The sequence below is a fragment of the Tauraco erythrolophus genome, chromosome Z, assembly GCF_009769465.1.
Source record: "Tauraco erythrolophus isolate bTauEry1 chromosome Z, bTauEry1.pri, whole genome shotgun sequence".
Taxonomy (NCBI): Eukaryota; Metazoa; Chordata; class Aves; order Musophagiformes; family Musophagidae; genus Tauraco; species Tauraco erythrolophus.
The window spans coordinates 22,321,833-22,338,231 of NC_141496.1; the positions used below are offsets into that span (position 1 = coordinate 22,321,833).

General features: G+C 43.7%; 1 protein-coding gene across 2 annotated transcripts; it reads left to right on the forward strand.

The window, feature by feature from the left end:
- The first annotated feature begins 795 nt into the window (after nt 1-795).
- On the forward strand, nt 796-12,430 carry SETD9 (SET domain containing 9). Of its 2 annotated transcripts, none has more exons than XM_086629590.1 (6): nt 796-815; nt 5,082-5,446; nt 7,253-7,376; nt 8,585-8,700; nt 9,951-10,056; nt 12,130-12,430. In XM_086629590.1, exons 1-6 carry the CDS (start codon nt 796-798, stop codon nt 12,215-12,217), a joined length of 819 nt encoding a protein of 272 aa, XP_086485716.1. In that variant the 3' UTR covers nt 12,218-12,430. The 2 variants fall into 2 exon arrangements, with proteins under 2 accessions (XP_086485716.1, XP_086485715.1); XM_086629589.1 differs by lacking the exon at nt 796-815 and adding an exon at nt 3,907-3,997.
- Nucleotides 12,431-16,399: the final 3,969 nt, after the last annotated feature.

Genomic DNA, 16,399 nt, shown 5'->3' on the forward strand with positions numbered 1-16,399 from the left:
ACATTTTTAATCAATAGTAAAGGTAGGCACTACTCACGACGACAGTATCTATGATCGTCACTTGCTTAGGCCCTTAGACCAAACACTGAATGTCTAAATTTTGCATTACTTACTGCCAATGTAACTGTTAATTACCAGGTCAGGTGAGTTGATTTGTTCAGATCGGTGTGGCAAAGAGATTCGACTGCAAAGTTCAAGCCAACAATTTATTTGAACTGCGCTTGAGAATTCAACATGCCACTGTCGCGGGTTTCACAGATGCAATGGAGGAGGGCGCTGCCGCAATTTAAGAACAAGAATACGCGGTTACAATACACTGCTACAACACACCGGAGATTCACAGAACACGCTGTTCCAACACAACAAGGCTGCTAGATGTTACGTGGACGTTAGTTACTCACCTATGCTAAATATTCACTTACCTCTCCAGCGAAGGACTCTCAGCCTCAGGGGAAGTTGCCCTGGCCTGCGTACTGATCAAGGGGGAAGGGTCTCCTCACGGGCCAGCTGTGTAGTTGGAGAAGCGACTCCCAGTTCCCAACCTGAATCGTAGGGGTTTTATCCCTTGATTTATGTAACTGTGTGTAGGACTATGCCTGAGTGGATTGTATCATTACCTTGGGCGGTGTGGCAGAGTTTCCCCTTATCTTTCTTTATTCATCCGTAGGTGAGGTTCAGTTTCGTATACTCTACTTCTTACTTCTCTTTGCTCATCTGTGATTGAGTAGACAAGATTGTCAGCTGAAGCTGAAACCGTCCAGCTTCTTTTCCTTACTGTGTCAGGGCAACTGAATAATGGTTGGATTGAGACTCGGGCATGTTATTTGTTGAGGCATTTCAAGGCTCAACTCAAGTTTTGGTTCTTTGAATGATGCGGCAGTGTCCTGTTAAGTCTGGGGCTTATTGGACAGCTCAGGGCTGAGCTATCTACCCAGCCCCCCATGGGCGGTCCCTGCAGAGATAGGGCCTCAATGTGATCCAAGGCTGGGTCGCTTTTACCACCCCCTGTGAGTCACCTGCGTGCACGAGACACTGCTGAAGCTTGTTTATGATCTAGGAGTGGACGATCCATACAATCCATTCTGGAGCCACTGAGGTGTATCTTGGAAGCTAATCTGTTATTTTGTGTTTTCAGTGAAATTATTCTGTTGGTTATGATTTCTAGTAGCAAACAGAAGCCTTTCCTTATTCAGGCAATCTGAACATCTATTGCAAAGCTAGGGCTTGTTTCAGTTGCTTATGTTTCTCCTGTATTTGTGGTATTTTTTTAATTAATCATTTTTTTTATATACCTGAAAATTAAGCTCAAGTGTTCTGCAGCCTTTTTTGTCACTACTAAATTCTACATTTTGAAGGATCACTCTCTTTATAACCTCCATTAGTTATATGACTTTCTGCAAATACGAGATGAACATATCAATTCACAAGCAAAAATTAGCCGCAGAAATCTTCAGATAAATTCTAATATCTGATTTTTTAAATCATAAAAATGTACTAACTGAAATTTCAAGGGGAATATATGACAAGAATAAAATAAAAGATAAATTGAGTTGTAGTGTATCCTCCTTTATTTAATTTACTACAGAACTCCTGAATCTCGTCGTTCAGCTCAGCAAGGAAGACTGGGCAATGAGAGAAAAGTTAGTGAGGGAAATAAGTGTCTTGGGAGGTGGTCAGAACAGGTCAGAACAGCCATGCGTACAAGGTGCCCACTCAGATGATGAAGAGGAAATACATGGTCCTCACGACATTCCAACATGTTCTGATCTCTGCCATTTCTTGTTCCTAAAAAGGAGACTGCAACATTATAACTACCACACAGTACTGTAAGATTCAGGAGTTCTGTAGTAAACTGTTTTCACCTTATGGCACACAGCTGCTGAAATGCAGGATTTAAGTTGTGAAGGGAGGTCTGTCTTCCCTGTCATTACCAAGAAAGTCCAGAAGATGGCCGGAAAGCATTTAGAGGCAACGACTGTGCCGTTTCGTTCTGTTTCCCTCAGTTACTTCAGTTTGCAATGTATCATCAACGCAGTTCCTCTGCTCAGAAAAGGTGTGCAAGGCTAACAACAGAATTAAAGTGAACATGGAATGAATAAAGAGGCAATTTAGAAATATTTGCAAGGCTCTGAGACAGGAGGTTAATTCTGCTTGTTTTGTTGCTTCGGTGGGACTGGCTCACAAAACCCCAAACTCTTGGCAAGAGTTCAGGTCGAGACACAGGAGTATAAGTCTTTACAGTGGTTTGCAGTGTGATTTCTCTGTTCACCCCAAAACCAGTTCTCAAACACTAGCTCCATATGATTATTTTTTAAACTAGTTTCCTAAGAAAGTAAGATACGTGCTGTCACGTTCTGTCTCATTTTCCCAATAACTTTTGACTTTATTGGTAGATTTTAAGTAAAACTGCAGATAAGGAGCATCATCCAAAGAGAAAAAAAATTATTAAAGTAGGTACCCAAGCAGATAAGCGAGAACAGTGGCCAAGGAGATAACATTGCCTTTATCTTGACATCTCTCAACGTAACGATTTGTAAAGAATTATTTGGGAGCCTTTGTTAACTTTTGAAGATCGATTGCTGAGCGAGTGTTTGGTTTGCTAGATTTTTTTGTTTGTTTTCTTTTACAAATGATGGTAGAATGTGGCACCAGAAGAGCTTATGCCCCCACCCCACATGCACTCGAGTGGTAAATGCTCGTGATTTGCAGCACATCCCTTCTGTCAGTCTAATTAGGTTTGCTGTAAATGCAGCAGACGGGTTCACACCGGTAAGCAGGCTGCACCTTTCAAGCTGCAGTCATTTATGGATGCTACAAAGCACAAGTCATGTCTTCTTGTCACCAGGGCCAAATACTAGTCAAAAGCGTGGACAGAAAGGTTAACAGGTTTCAACTCTGGGCTATTGATCTGCTCCTTTTATGAAGTCAATCACGTGAGACACTAAGTCTTCAGCGTCACTAGAGGCAGGCACAGGATAATTTTGGAAAGCTAATCTGATAGTGCTGGGCTTGCTGATGGTTGCAGAGTTGTCAAGAGAGTTGAGTTCAACTGCTGCTTCTAGCTAATTTTCTAATCTCTTGGTGTCAGATTTTGCCTTTTTGGATTGTTTAATGAAACACAGGAGGGACATGTTCTGCCTGGGCGCGTTCTTGTGTGATCTCATCTAGGTGGTCCTGCTCAGGCAGTGGAATTGGACTAGATGATCCTTTGAGGTCCCTTCCAATCCCTAACATTCTGTGATTCTGTGTGATGTAACCTTACTTAGAGAAGTGTGTGCGTATTTAAGATATGTAAATATGTACACGAGACATGAGTTTTCTTTTCCAGTGCCTGCAGCTCTCCTTTTTTTGGTGCAAATATATCACGCCTTTACACATAGCATCCTAGGGCTGAGCAGCTATTCGTATGCTGTCAGCCTTTGAAGAACAGGGACTCCCAGCTCCACTCGAGCCCGATTTGATCAATTCACAACTCCGCGTTGGCATTTATCCGAACATACAGGTTTTTTTCCGTTACCTGTGTCAATCGCCATTTTTAAAAACTCATTTAAAAAAAAATAACTAAACGTAGGGGCGGAGGGGGGGGGGGGGAGGAGGGGAATGGGATTGCAGTTGTGACTTCAAGTGTGTTAACTTGGCAGAGGGGCGGGGGGTATTGCGTTTTAGTACACGTCAGAGGGCGGCGAGGGGCGACCGGGCTCCGGATTTCGGCCGGTGGCCGAAATCCGGAGCCCGGACGCCCCTCACCGCCACGCGCGCTGCTCTCCCCGCCCCTCCCCTCGCACTGACCAATGGCAGCTCCGTACGCACCCACGTCCGCGCGTCCAGAGCGGGGATTGGCCAGACCGGTTGCGCGGGCGCGGCTCGAGAGGGGGCGGTCGTGAGGGAGGGGGCGTCGCTCGGCCGCCGCCATGTTGCGAGCCCTGTGGCGGCGGTGGGACGCTTACAAGTACCGCTTCGTGCCCTGGCTGGCCCTTAACCTCCGCCGCAAGCGCAGGTGAGGCGGAGGGGGCAGGCTTCTGGGCTTTGCGGTGAGGCTGCTTGGGGAGAGGCCCGCCCGGCAGCCGGTGCCGCCGAGTGGGTTTCCAGCAGGGTTTTCCGGCTTCGAGTAGCTGCTGGAGGTGGGTGAGAGCTCCCGTCTTGTCCTCCTCCCTTCTCGGGGGTGACCAAGGACCGGCAGGAGCTAGCTCGGGTTTTGCACTGAGAGGCGGCTGCTTTGTAAAAGTGCTTCAGCCTTGTGTGTCACTTCGCTGACTTAAAACTGTAATACTTGGATACTTTAAAATGGTATTTTAACGTTAAAACTAGATGGATAGGTGTGTTTGTTTGTGGGTTGGTTTTTTTTTTTTTTTTTTTGTGAGTTTAAAGGGGGCCTACTGGAAAGCTGGAGAGGGACTTTTTACCAGGGCATGTAGTGATAGGACAAGGGGCAATGGCTTTAAACTGAAAGAGGGCAGATTTAGATTAGATATAAGGAAGAAGTTTTTCACTCAGCGGGTGGTGAGGCACTGGAACAGATTGCCTAGAGAAGTTGTAGATGCCCCATCCCTGGAAGTGTTCAAGGCCAGGATAGATGAGGCTTTGGGCAACCTGGTGTAGTGGAGGATTTCTCTGCCCATGGCAGAGAGGTTGGAACTAGATGATCTTTGAGGTCCCTTCCAACCCAAACCATTCTATGATTCTATGTGTTTGCCCTCTTTTTAAAGGTAAAAGTAATACTTGGATTTACATGAGTATGACATTGTTGTAAGTACCATAAGTTAAAATCTCCCTAGTTAGCATAGTAATTGTCCTTGCATCGTTTAAAGTGTAATTAACTATATATTAAAAAAAAAAACCACCTTTGATAATAATATATTTGATTTTCCATATGTTTGTCACTAATTGCTCAGTGGGTTGCAACCTACTTCACTTGCTGTAAATACATCAGATGATGGTTTTATAGTAGGACAGGTATGAAAGAACATTAGAGTTTAGTTTTGTTTGAAAGAGCAGTGTATATTACTTGCTTCTGTAAAATGGCTCTTCTGTATCTTGTTTAGGAAAAATGTAATACTAAATTATTTGTTTGTTCTTTACAGAACTCTCCGATATGTTCCCGAAAGCTCTCAAGACAAAATTATCTCTGATGAAGATGTCTTTGAAACACTACTGAAAGTATTTACAGCTCTGTTCATAAATGACTTCAGTAGACAAGCACATATTTTGGCTTTGCTTCCAGAAATCAAATGTAAATATCTGGAATTACTGACTGTTGAGCAAAAGCGATCAAAAGTAAATTCATGTAACCATCAGAGCCAACATGTGTTTAGTCCAGAGGAAGTTCTGTTTAACACACTGGGATTCAATATTACTCGAGACCAAAGTTCCCTGGTGTCTGCTGGAACTGGAGTCTTTGTTACCAAAGGTTTTGTACCAAAAGGGACAGTTGTTTCTATGTATCCTGGTAATGAAATGTTCTTTTTTCTGACTAAGTTAGATGCGATTTCTAACCGTGTAATTATAGAATACCAAAGATCCAGAGTAATTTTTATTTTACAGGTTTTATTTGTGTCTTTCCATAACAAAATCACAAGTTATAGGCAATGGCAATATTTCTGTATAAACTGACTAGAGTTCTTTTGGAAATAACCAAAGAAATATTACTGGAATAGTTTTGTTTATTTAAAAAAAAAAACAAACCCAAACCCAAACAACGACAAAGAACCTCCAGCCTTTGAATACTCAAAATCTGTTTTTTCAGCTGCTGGAAAAGTTGTTCCAGATTATTCAAACACAAATGGATGGGAGCAGTTTCAAGTAGATGAACAGTACAGCTTTATTCTTTGAGGTTTCTGTTTTGGATAGGGATGTGAGAAGTAGAATTTAGAGATCTCCACACAGATCAGCGGACAAGACTATGAACTTTTCAGAGCACGAAAATACAAATTGGAGAATGAAAATAAAACGCTTACTTAGCAGAACTCTCTTCCATAAAGCATGTTTGGAAAATCAGCGCTTTTCTGCTTCTCCTCCTCATTCCTTGGAACTGTATTTGCTTACGTTTCTTGAAAAGATTTGTAATTCTGTCAGTATAGTCAAAGTAGAACAGCTCTGCTGACATGCTTTGGATTTGTTTCTGTTTCATCTGGCAACAGAATCATCTCCTGCATGCGGTCTCTAGCTTATACCAGCATTGCAGGATCAGGGCTAGGCCCAGCATTGGGCATCAGAGTATGTTTTGCCATGCCAAAGCTGGAGTGTCTGGCCATTACCACTGACTGGCGAATTGAGTAACTGTCAAACGACCATCACAGGGAATGAGCCTGCAACCTTGCAAGTACCCTCAAATTTCAGGCAGGTACTAAATGTGAGTGTGAGCTCATTGAGAGTCTCCTCTAGCAGCTCATCAAGCAAAACAAGAGAATGAGCTGTTGAAATACCTTCCTTTTTCAAAGGTGTGAAGGCAACTGTGGGGCTGCTAGCTGGTGAAGGGACCCTGTGGAGAGAGCAGGTCACTGCTCTCCTGCCTGTTTGGCAGTGAGTGCAGCCTGTCAGGGCCTTCGCCTAGCTCCTCCTGAGATTGTGATGGAGGATTTCTGCAGAGGGTTGCTGAAGAAGCTGTAGTGGGTGTGAGGGATGCAGGACTGCAATGTCATGAAAAATTGCAAGCCAGCCTGCTGTCACTTGCCTGTCCTTGGAAGCCAGGGCAGGTTGAATCATATCCACAGATGAGGGGAAAGGTCTGCTGAAACAACTTGTCTGTTCTTGGTTTGGTGCTTGGCCTCTCCTGTACCAAGCAAAATCTCTGATGAGGGTGCTGGAGGGGGGTGTTTCAGGTTCTTTGCTGTCTGCATGTGTGCTTTTCGAAGTGTCCTGACACAGTAGTAATAAAACAGCTTAGTATCCTCAGCTGCGCTTTGTTGAACAAACATCACTTGAAGTTTTCCTCTCTGAAGCAGGCCAGTTGGCTGCGATGCTTTATCTGCCTCTCACATGGATACTGGACACAGGCCTAGCCTTTAATGATTCCCTTCAACGGCTTCTCTCTTTGCAATATCTCAGCTCGTGTAGGTTTTTTTTGCATCCCACAAAGATGTGTCTAAGAGCTTGTAGGTTTACAAGTGTTAGTGTTATTTGCTGAGAGAGTTGTTCTCTCCTACCCCCTCTGTCTCCTTTGAGTTTCTGTGTGGAGAGGACTGGATGATACCGTAAGCCTGTTCTGACAGTTAACTTACTCTCTTCTGAAATAATCATATCTGTCTTGCAACAGGTACAGTATACAGAAAGCATGAGCCCATCTTTTTCCAGTCCCTTGGCAATCCCTTTATTTTTAGGTGCATAGACGGCATCCTTATTGATGGGAATGATAAAGGACTGTCAAGATCAGTGTACAGGTAAGCAGTCAAAAGAAATAGGGCATTGCCACTCAGCTGATTTAAAACAGTGGTACTAACAGTCTCAGTTCCCTGTTGTCTTACCCTAAATTGAGTTGTATTGACTTGCCCACCTGTGTGTATCTCGTAATGCAAACAATTCATGCGTAATGATCTGTTACATACTTGTTGTGTCCTCATCTATAATGACAATGAGATGTGCTTTGATGTACAGAGACTGTTTCATGTAAAGAAAGTAGTTTTAATAGGAGCAGGATGCAGCATAAAATTTTTGAAGTGCTTCTGAGCTGTTATGCAAATCTGCTTAGTGGATGGAGAAAAAAAAAACAAGGCCTCCAATGGACTTAGTAATACCAAAAAGGTGAATCGGGCAACTCTGGCTCTGGTCTACAGATGAGCAGCACTTAAGAAGGGAGCAGTAACCCTTAGTAATAATGATAAATTATTAGTGTTAATATCTCAGGTTGGAAGGACCCATACGGATCATTGAGTCCAACTCCCTGCTCCTCACAGGCCTACCTAAAACTAAACCATATGACTGAGAACATTGTCCAGATGCTTCTTGAACTCTGAAAGGCTTGGTGCTGTGAGCAGTTCCCTGGGGAGCCTCTTCAGTGACCAGCCGCCCTCTCCGTGGAGAACTTTTTCCTAATGTCCGATCTGAACTTCCCCTGACACAGCTAGCCTAGACTGTTTTAACTTACCTTAAAATACAATTCGTGGCATTTTGTCTTTAAATATGACATAGAAAGAAAATAATAACAAGCAAAATGATCTAAAGTAATACCTAATCTGAACACTAATAAATACTAATACCAGATTTTAATTCTGGGAGTGGGTTTGAAGTTGATATTGTAATGAACCTTCACGTCTTCAGTGGTGAATGAGATGTGTTCATACTTCTGTAATGGTAATGTTTGGTGTTGATTTCTGGAATTGTACTTGGTGGTTTTGTGCAGGTTCTTCTACCAGAGTCTGAGAGACACCACACACTAGTGGGAAGTTTAAATATACTTTTTAAAGTATCGTCCAGGTGTTGGTCTGCACACCCACCCCTACCCCTGTGGCCCCGGTGTTGTCCTGTCTCCCCAATGGGTTGGACAGCTGTAACTTTACCCGGCGAGGGTGGCCGTTTCTGCAGGAGGAAGTACAGATGAGCTGTGAAGTGAGGGAGCTGTGATTCACGTTAATGCTGTCAGTCTTTTCAGGTCTTGCAGCAGGAGAGACCAACTTGGCCCATTTCAAATGAGCGATGAGAGCTGGCTCACGGCTGCCCTGCAAAACCCACTGGCAGTGGGACAGTATGTCAACAACTGCTCCCATGGTAAGTTGCCAGGTGAAATTTCCAGGCTTCAGTTTGTCTCCATGGGTATAAATTATTTTGACAGTGACACAGAGAATCAGATACTGATCTTGAGAGACAGTAGTGCCATTTAAAACAAGATAAGCACTGATGGGATTAATAGTTTCTCAGGCCTTTTGTGACAGCTGGGTGCTAGAATCCTTCAGTGCAGCAGCGCTTCAAATATTCTTGTGCTTTTCTCACTGACTCCCACAGATCCCCCTGACTCCCTCGTGGTATGTAGAATGAAAGGCACACATCCCAAAATGAGTGATGGTGGGAAAGGTACACAGAGTGGCAGATCAGGTTCCCCAGTATGATTCCAGCAGTCTTCACGAGAAAACAATGCACACAGTGACATATACAGTAAAATTCTATCACTGCTTAGTTTGGACTATCGTACTTTTCTTAGACTTCCTTATCTTTGTGCTCAAAATCTACAAAACTGTTGATATGATATAGCTGTTGGACATAAAGAGAGGAACTATTTATTATTCTGTCTTATGCAGCATGTGTTGGTGTTAAGGTTTGGGGGAATAAATAACTCATGGGACTGGTTGTGAGATACAGAAAGTTCAGTTGCTACCATTCCAAGCCTCTAGGTGGCTTTCAGAGCCTCCATTACACTGAAGATACCCTGTCTCCAAGCAGCATCCAGAAAGGTTGCTGGAGTAGCGAACCAGGTATTGACTGACACGGAGACAAAAGGTCTGTCCCATGAAACTGTTTCTTCCAGGTCCAATGTCTGTGTAATGAAAATTCCTTTCTCCCTGCTGGACAGATGGTGATTTTCTGCCTGGCTGTATTTACGATATATTTTGCCACCAGGAAAATTTTTTTCAAGATTTTTTTTTCAACTGTAAAAGCAAATATATATTAACAACATTTAGCAATGTGGTAAGCTACCCCTGGACCTGTGCAAGTTGTGCCCCTTTGTATGAGTGTTGATAATCAGGTCATCCTGTTTAATGCAGTAAGGATTAATTTAGTCTCCTATAGTTGATTGTGTGTCTGTCTCTTGTGTAAATTCAAAGTAGGACTTCAGAGGAGTGTAGTAGCTCCCAACAGAGGCATGATTTTCAGACTTGTTGAAGCATCTGATGCTTCTGCAGCAGTACATTCGATATTTTTATACATCTGTAAACCCTATCATTCAATATTTTTAGACATCTTTAAACCCTATCTAAGATTTTCTCAGTATCATAGAGACCTTTTTTTTTCCTTATTTCTAGAAAAAGCAGCCAACGTGTGTTATCAGGAGTTTGATGTGCCAGGATATTTTCCAGTGGAACTGAAACAGTATCTTCCAAACGTCATCTACAGCCATGACATAGAGAGGTTAGCAGCGAATCAGAGAGCTCATAGATTTGTACAGCACAAAGGATACTGCATGTGTAAAAAAGACGAACATGGTTGAAGAACAGAATTATTCCATATAAAGATGGGTTACACAAAAGCGTGCACCTTTATGGAAGAGTTAGCTCTTTGAATAGACAAATTTTAAGTGATTTGCAAGCCTATTTCTTTTTGTTCCTTTTCCCACATCTCTGAGATCAGCATAGCTCTGAAGACACGGTTTTACAGGCAGTGGCTGCACTGTAGTGTCATTCTTCTGAATCCCATCAAGCACTAGTTATGTTTTGCTTGTGTTACAGCGCTGACTGATATTTTTCAGCATGTATTTCAAATGTAGTTAATAACCTGTAACCAGTCAAAGCCTTTCTAAGGTGACTGAGGTTTAGCTTTCTTACTCTCATGTTCTCCATGTCTTCTGCTTATCTGAGGAACAAGCAGGTAAGTTTGAAAGGAGGAACCTAAAATTAGTTTGTATCGAGACAAATGAAATACTATGCAGTGTAAGGGCATGTCCCTTTTAGTTACGCTACACAATTACAACATCCTCATTAGGACCTGAAAATCCACCTCTTTTTGAAATCAAAACACTTAGAAACTTTTCTCAGATTTTTCTTTGGAAATGTAGGAAAAGTTACAATTAGATTAATGTGGAGAAGGATCATTATAGATAACAAGGACAGATGATATGTCTGGAAGTGAATGTCCTGTACTGGGATATGGTCAAGAATAGCTTACAAGCTGGGAGAAAGTAAGTTGTCCTGCTGGTCCTGAATTTAACACACCAAGGATATTGCGCTTCTGGTGCAGTTGGTACCTTCAGGAACCAAATAATCCTTTTCATCTAGAGAATGTATAAGGATTTTAGAGCAGATCATCTAGATCTTTAATGTAATGCTGTAATTTTAAAACTCGTGAAGTTTGGTTGGAGAAAGTTACGGTGCGTATTGGAAAAACAGCTTTTCTGGTTAAACGTAGACTTCGTTGAGGCAAAATGCACTTCTAATCTGCAGATAAATAAATAAAATGCTAATAAAAGAAGAGGTAAGATTGAGCTTTCAGGAAGCCTGGATGCTGTACTTGGAAGTGTGAAAGCGCAGTGAACAGAGCTAAACTATGGGACCGTTTCAGGAAGGGGGAACTTTGCTCTCTTCCTTGGAATCTGTCCCAAAGATACCGTCTTTCAGTTATCAGTTCTCCCAGTGTACAGCCACTAGACAAAGGATCCCATCTGCTTCTAGCTGCTTGGTTTAATATTGATGTTTACAGTGCTAACAACATAGCTCATCTGGTTTCTAAATCTTTTTCTGTCTTGTAAAAGAGTTCTTGATACTCGTTTCTCTTTTTGTTGTTGTTTGATTTGTTTCAAAATAGCCTTACACTAAATTTCTTAGTAGTGGGGACTGTTTAGGTTGGTGCTGTTCACTTTCAAGTTCATCAGCATCAGAAGAATGTGCTGTCCTTCCTGGAATAGATACTTCAGCTTTCGGGCATGGTCAATTACTTAAAGGAAGTTTAGAGGGGTAGGTTCCTAAATCTCTAAGAAAACTGTTTGCCAGCCACTGATTTCACTTGGGGTTTATGGAGAATTCACCCATCGTTGTACGTCCCAGCAGGTCTCTGGTGCAGTTCAGAGCTGTCTTTCTGGGTGTTGTTTGGCTAAGAACGGGTTTAGCCAGCTATCACCTGTGGGTAGGCATGTCTAGAGGAATGATTTCTGCTCCCTGAACTTTGCTGTAGCTTCTCCTCCTGTCTGTGTAAGTGTCTTTTTCTCTGTCTTGACTAATTCTTTTCATTTCCGAATAATTGTGTGAGTTGAAACATTGTTTGCATACCCACATAGGCTGTGCTTTTTTTGGTAATTATACTGGTTTTGCTTATATTTGCTGTTTTCCAGTGTTGTTTTTCCAGGCTCCCTGGCCTGCATTATGCATGCTGCTCCCAAAAGTAACCTAGAGAGAGCCATTGTTTTAGCTCCTAGCTGTGAAGAATTAAGAAAATTAAAAGGGAAACATAATTGTTCACTTCCTAATGTTTTGCTTTTCCTTTTTTTTACAGCCACCTGAGGTGTGTAGTGCTTGTCACTCTCAGAGACATCAAGCAAGGAGAAGAACTTTTTTCTAATTACTACACTGTTGTCAACTGAATTAATAGATTCAAGGCTGAAGAAATCTGTGTCATTAAAATACTGTGTGTGCAAGTCAAGGTTCGTGATCATTTTTACGTAACGGAGAGCTGTAGCTTTACCGTTGAGAAAGCAAGATGCAGGCTTTTATTTCCTTGAAAATACAATTGGTGTAGAGGTGAAGGTTTGACTCGTCACAGTTTTAGGTTCTCGTCCACTGTTGGTATTACTGTTTATTGGTGTTCAGCTGTCCGTACGATAGCTGATAAAATAAAAACCTGAGTTCTGGACGTGTCTTTTAATCTTCTGGTTTACACAGCTGTCTGTAGCTGTGGCTCAGTTTTAATATTCTGCCATTTCACTTCTCGTGCTTACGATGGACACGATTTGTAAAAATTACTTCCCTTTTGTGAACTATTCCTCAGCTAATTCCCGTAGTTCACAGTGATTACTAGTTCTTGTTCTCATTTTCCTGGTTTTAGTCCCTTCGGTTTCTGCCTCATTTTAGGAAGTATTTAAGTGTAGCCAGTTGTCCAGATCTTTCATGAAGTCTTTTGGAGCAGTGCTCGTATGTACTTCAGATGTGCCTGCCTGGTGCACTGTCATCAAGAGACCAGCTTGAGCTGTTTGCTTTAGCTATGCCTGTCTCGGAGTAGGAGGAAAGACAGTATATGTCTTGAAGCCCTATCCCTTCCTAGTTTCAGTGGTTCGGTGAAAGTTCCCTCACATGTGGCAACTTTCATAGCTTTTGTTCTCAAAGAGGGAGAACTTCATGTTGTAGCGTAGCTGGAGGAAATAATGCCAACCAAGTGTGCTCCGTATTTTTTTTTAATGAGTTAATGGCATAAACAGAGCCAGGCATTCCCACATTAATTCTTGCTGCTGTCTGCAAACTGCCTTCAGAAAGTAAACAAGAGAGAGCTTGTCAGTCCTTGGGGCTGGCTAAGCACCTTGGGAAAGAAAAGGCATCCCAGTATTTACTGCAAATACTCCCAGTGAATTTGTGGTTGGCATAAGCTCATGAGAACGGAGGAGCCGGGGAATGGTGTGCTCTAATGAATCTGGTAGTGATTGGGGCAGCCAGTTTGCCCTGCTTAGCTGCAGAAGCATCTAGTCCCCTTTTCCGAATGCAAAGCTTTCTGATGTCTGTGTTGCTTGGTCTGCTTCCAAGCCTGAACCTTGTCTTTCTTATTCATCTGGAGGTCCTCCTTAGCCAGAGAAGGCTGGCTTTTTCAGGAAAATTTAAATAGCAGAGATAGCGTGGCTCAGCATTGGTTGTCCAAGTTTTATTGAAGGTGCTGGGGACAAATTCTGGTGACAGTCCTTGTGTCTTCACTGTGTAGTAATAGATGAGAGCAGGCGTTGATCTCCATCCTGAAGAGGATGCTTATCATCCACCCCTGTGAGGATCCCTTCTCTCCTGAGCTGAGGTTTCTCCCCAGCTGTGTTTGGGAGGACGTTACTGGACACCACTTCGTCTCTGAAGAGGAGGCTGGTTGTCAGCGGTGTTGCTTAGCTCAGCAGCTCAGCGTTTATGGGTAGGTGTCATGGACCAGCATTTAGATAAAAGTGCGATTTAACAGAATTTGATGGCAAAGTTCACTCTGCTACTTACTACATGGAGAAAACAGAGGGGAAATCGAGTTAGAATATTGATTTGAAATTATTTACACAGGACTGGAGATGCAGAAAGGTAAGGAAGACCCTCCCGTTGAGTCACAAGGTTCAGAAAGGACCCCCTTTGCTTTCTAAGCTCCTTCTCAGAGAGGAGTCTGGGTGTGGCTGGATCCATTCCTAGTCCCGGACTTGGTCAGTGGTTTATGGCTGAGGGATTCTCTGTGTTTATAGCTAAAGGATTGTATGTGCACCTGATCCCCCCAGTGGCACCTGGTCTACCAGCCAAGGTAGCCACCACAGCTACCTTAGAGCAAAACTTAGGAGTGTGTGGGGAAAATGGAAACGTTTGCTACTGCACAGAGAGTTTTAGGCTTGTTTCTCCTTGACTTGTCTGAACTCCTTACCCTTGTGCTAAATGTCTTGGTAGTCCTGGCGTTGCCAGCAGGGGAGTCCCTTGATTGCAGGAAGGGGAGTGCAGCTTGCTAACTTGTGGAGGTTTGAAAGGCTGAGAAGCCTAGCAGGTTGGGCTGAATCCATGTGCTTCCTCAGCAGGAGCAGGAGGATAGAGCCCTTGACACTAGAGTATAGATTGGGAAATGCTGAGGGACAACTGCTGCTGTTCAGATGGTGAAATCAGGTTTTGGAATAAATGAGATTGCATCAAGAGACACCCAGCTGGTCTCATCAGACTCTTCTGAAGAAAATCGGTCTGCAAGGCTCTGATTTTTGACTTCTTAGCTCAAAGGGCAAGGCTGGTGGTAACAGTCGACTGTGATTCTGGAGCTTAAGTTGTTAACTGTAATCCCGGTTGGTTCGGGCTGGCAGGAAAACAGAGGTGCTAGAAAGATCAAGAGATGAGCTAATAAGTTTTGCAGGGGTGCTGCAGACTCCCAGAGCGAATCGGAAGGTGGCCCACAGCAGGAGAGGGGCGTGTCTGCTGGGTGAAGAAGCTGAAAGGGGTCAGGACAAGAATCGGAAACTCTCTTTGAGAAAGCAATTCTTAATCAAGCTGCTGAAGTACTCAGTAATCCAGATTCTGAAGTATCACCAGTTACTTTGTGATTTAGAGCAGGTGGACATGACATAGCCTGTGTCAGCTTTCCTGGTTAGCGCACTTGTGTTTGAAATGCCTGTCCACACAGGCATCCCACCCTGAAGGGCTGGGCTGGGGGAATGATGGTGGCAGCTCAGAGGCCACCTTTCCCTCAGGGGTTTGTTCTCGAAGCTGTTTTATCCATCATCACTGCATGTGGCCGTGAAGGGTGTGATCAAAGCAAACCACATCTCTCTGCCATGGCACTTCCGATTTGGAGGTACTGAGAATGAGTTTGTCAGACACTGGAGAAAATACAAAAAAAAATACAAAAATACAGGACTACTGAAGAACGTACGTGTGTATATATTCAGACATATACACAGGCGTGTTTCTATCAAGTGTACATATATCTGCGGGACCTGGTGTAGGGTCTGCAATTCCCCAGGTGACTCCATGTCACTCACTCTGATGGGAGGAGAGGGGGAAAGGTGTGAGTGTGTGTAAACGCTGCTGCTCATCCTTCCATCTTCCCTGGCTCTTGAAGCCACCCTTCCTTCCTGGCCAGGCTCATCAGACCCTGCCGTGGGCTGATCCGACTTGCTAAACACGGTGACACCAACACACACACAACCCCCCCCCCACCCAAGGTGTTCTCCCTTGTTTTGTTGTCTGCTGTTGCCGTGAGCTAAAACAGCTCGCAGCAGGGCCAGAGCAAGCGCGCCAGTGGGAATCCTGTAGCTGGTGGCTGGGAGTTACCGATTTGACTCACTGGATCTTGTGACACCATGCTTTAACACACTTTTTTTTCTGTGTTTAAAGGTGTTGCTGTACTTAGCGGGCAGCTCCCCATTGCCTGCCAGGCTGCTCTGCTCCCTGGCTGCGTGCTTCTTTCCCGTGCTAGCTCTGGAGCTCACCTGGCAACACAGGAAGCCAAGTCAGTAGCCGCTCCAGAAGGGAGTGATGTTCTGCCAGGTTAATGAACTGCGTCAAATCCGTTTGCACAGCAGGCAGACGTGTGCCAGTGCCAAGGCAAAGGAGCCGGTGGAAAATGAGCAGCCACACTGCAGGGCAGGAGGAGGCCCACGACTTCAGCATAGCACAGAGGCAGCAGGAGAGCATTTCTGCTGAGGCATCCTTGCCTCCTCCCGCGTTGGAGGGCCATGATTTGCTGGGAGCTCTAAGTTACTTTTCCCTACAGAGAGGGAAGAGGAATCCATGAACTAGTAAAAAGTGTTTTAGCAAATGGATTGCTGGGGTTTATGCTTCTGGTCTTTGCTGGCTTGCAGCATGTGGACAGAACAAAGACCGAGATGCTGAGTAGCCAAGCACCACATGGAGTTCAGGGTCTGCTTCTCTTTTTAGTGGCGGAATGGACGTGTCCTCAGATTCCTTTAATGGAAATCTAAGTAGTTAAAGTAACTACTGAGCTGGGGGGAGAGACTTACATTATATACACATATTCTAATTAAGACCATTTTTAAGATGCCAGCATCGCAAGGCTAATAAATAGTTGCGCTAAAACAAGGGCTAGATGGGGCCAGTCATCACTA

Coding starts and splice junctions, on each gene's coding strand:
- SETD9 (XM_086629589.1), top strand. CDS start 3,912: ATGTTGCGAGCCCTGTGGCGGCGGTGGGACGCTTACAAGTACCGCTTC. Junction 5,447..7,252: donor AGTTGTTTCTATGTATCCTG/GTAATGAAATGT, acceptor GTCTTGCAACAG/GTACAGTATACAGAAAGCAT. Junction 7,377..8,584: donor CTGTCAAGATCAGTGTACAG/GTAAGCAGTCAA, acceptor CAGTCTTTTCAG/GTCTTGCAGCAGGAGAGACC.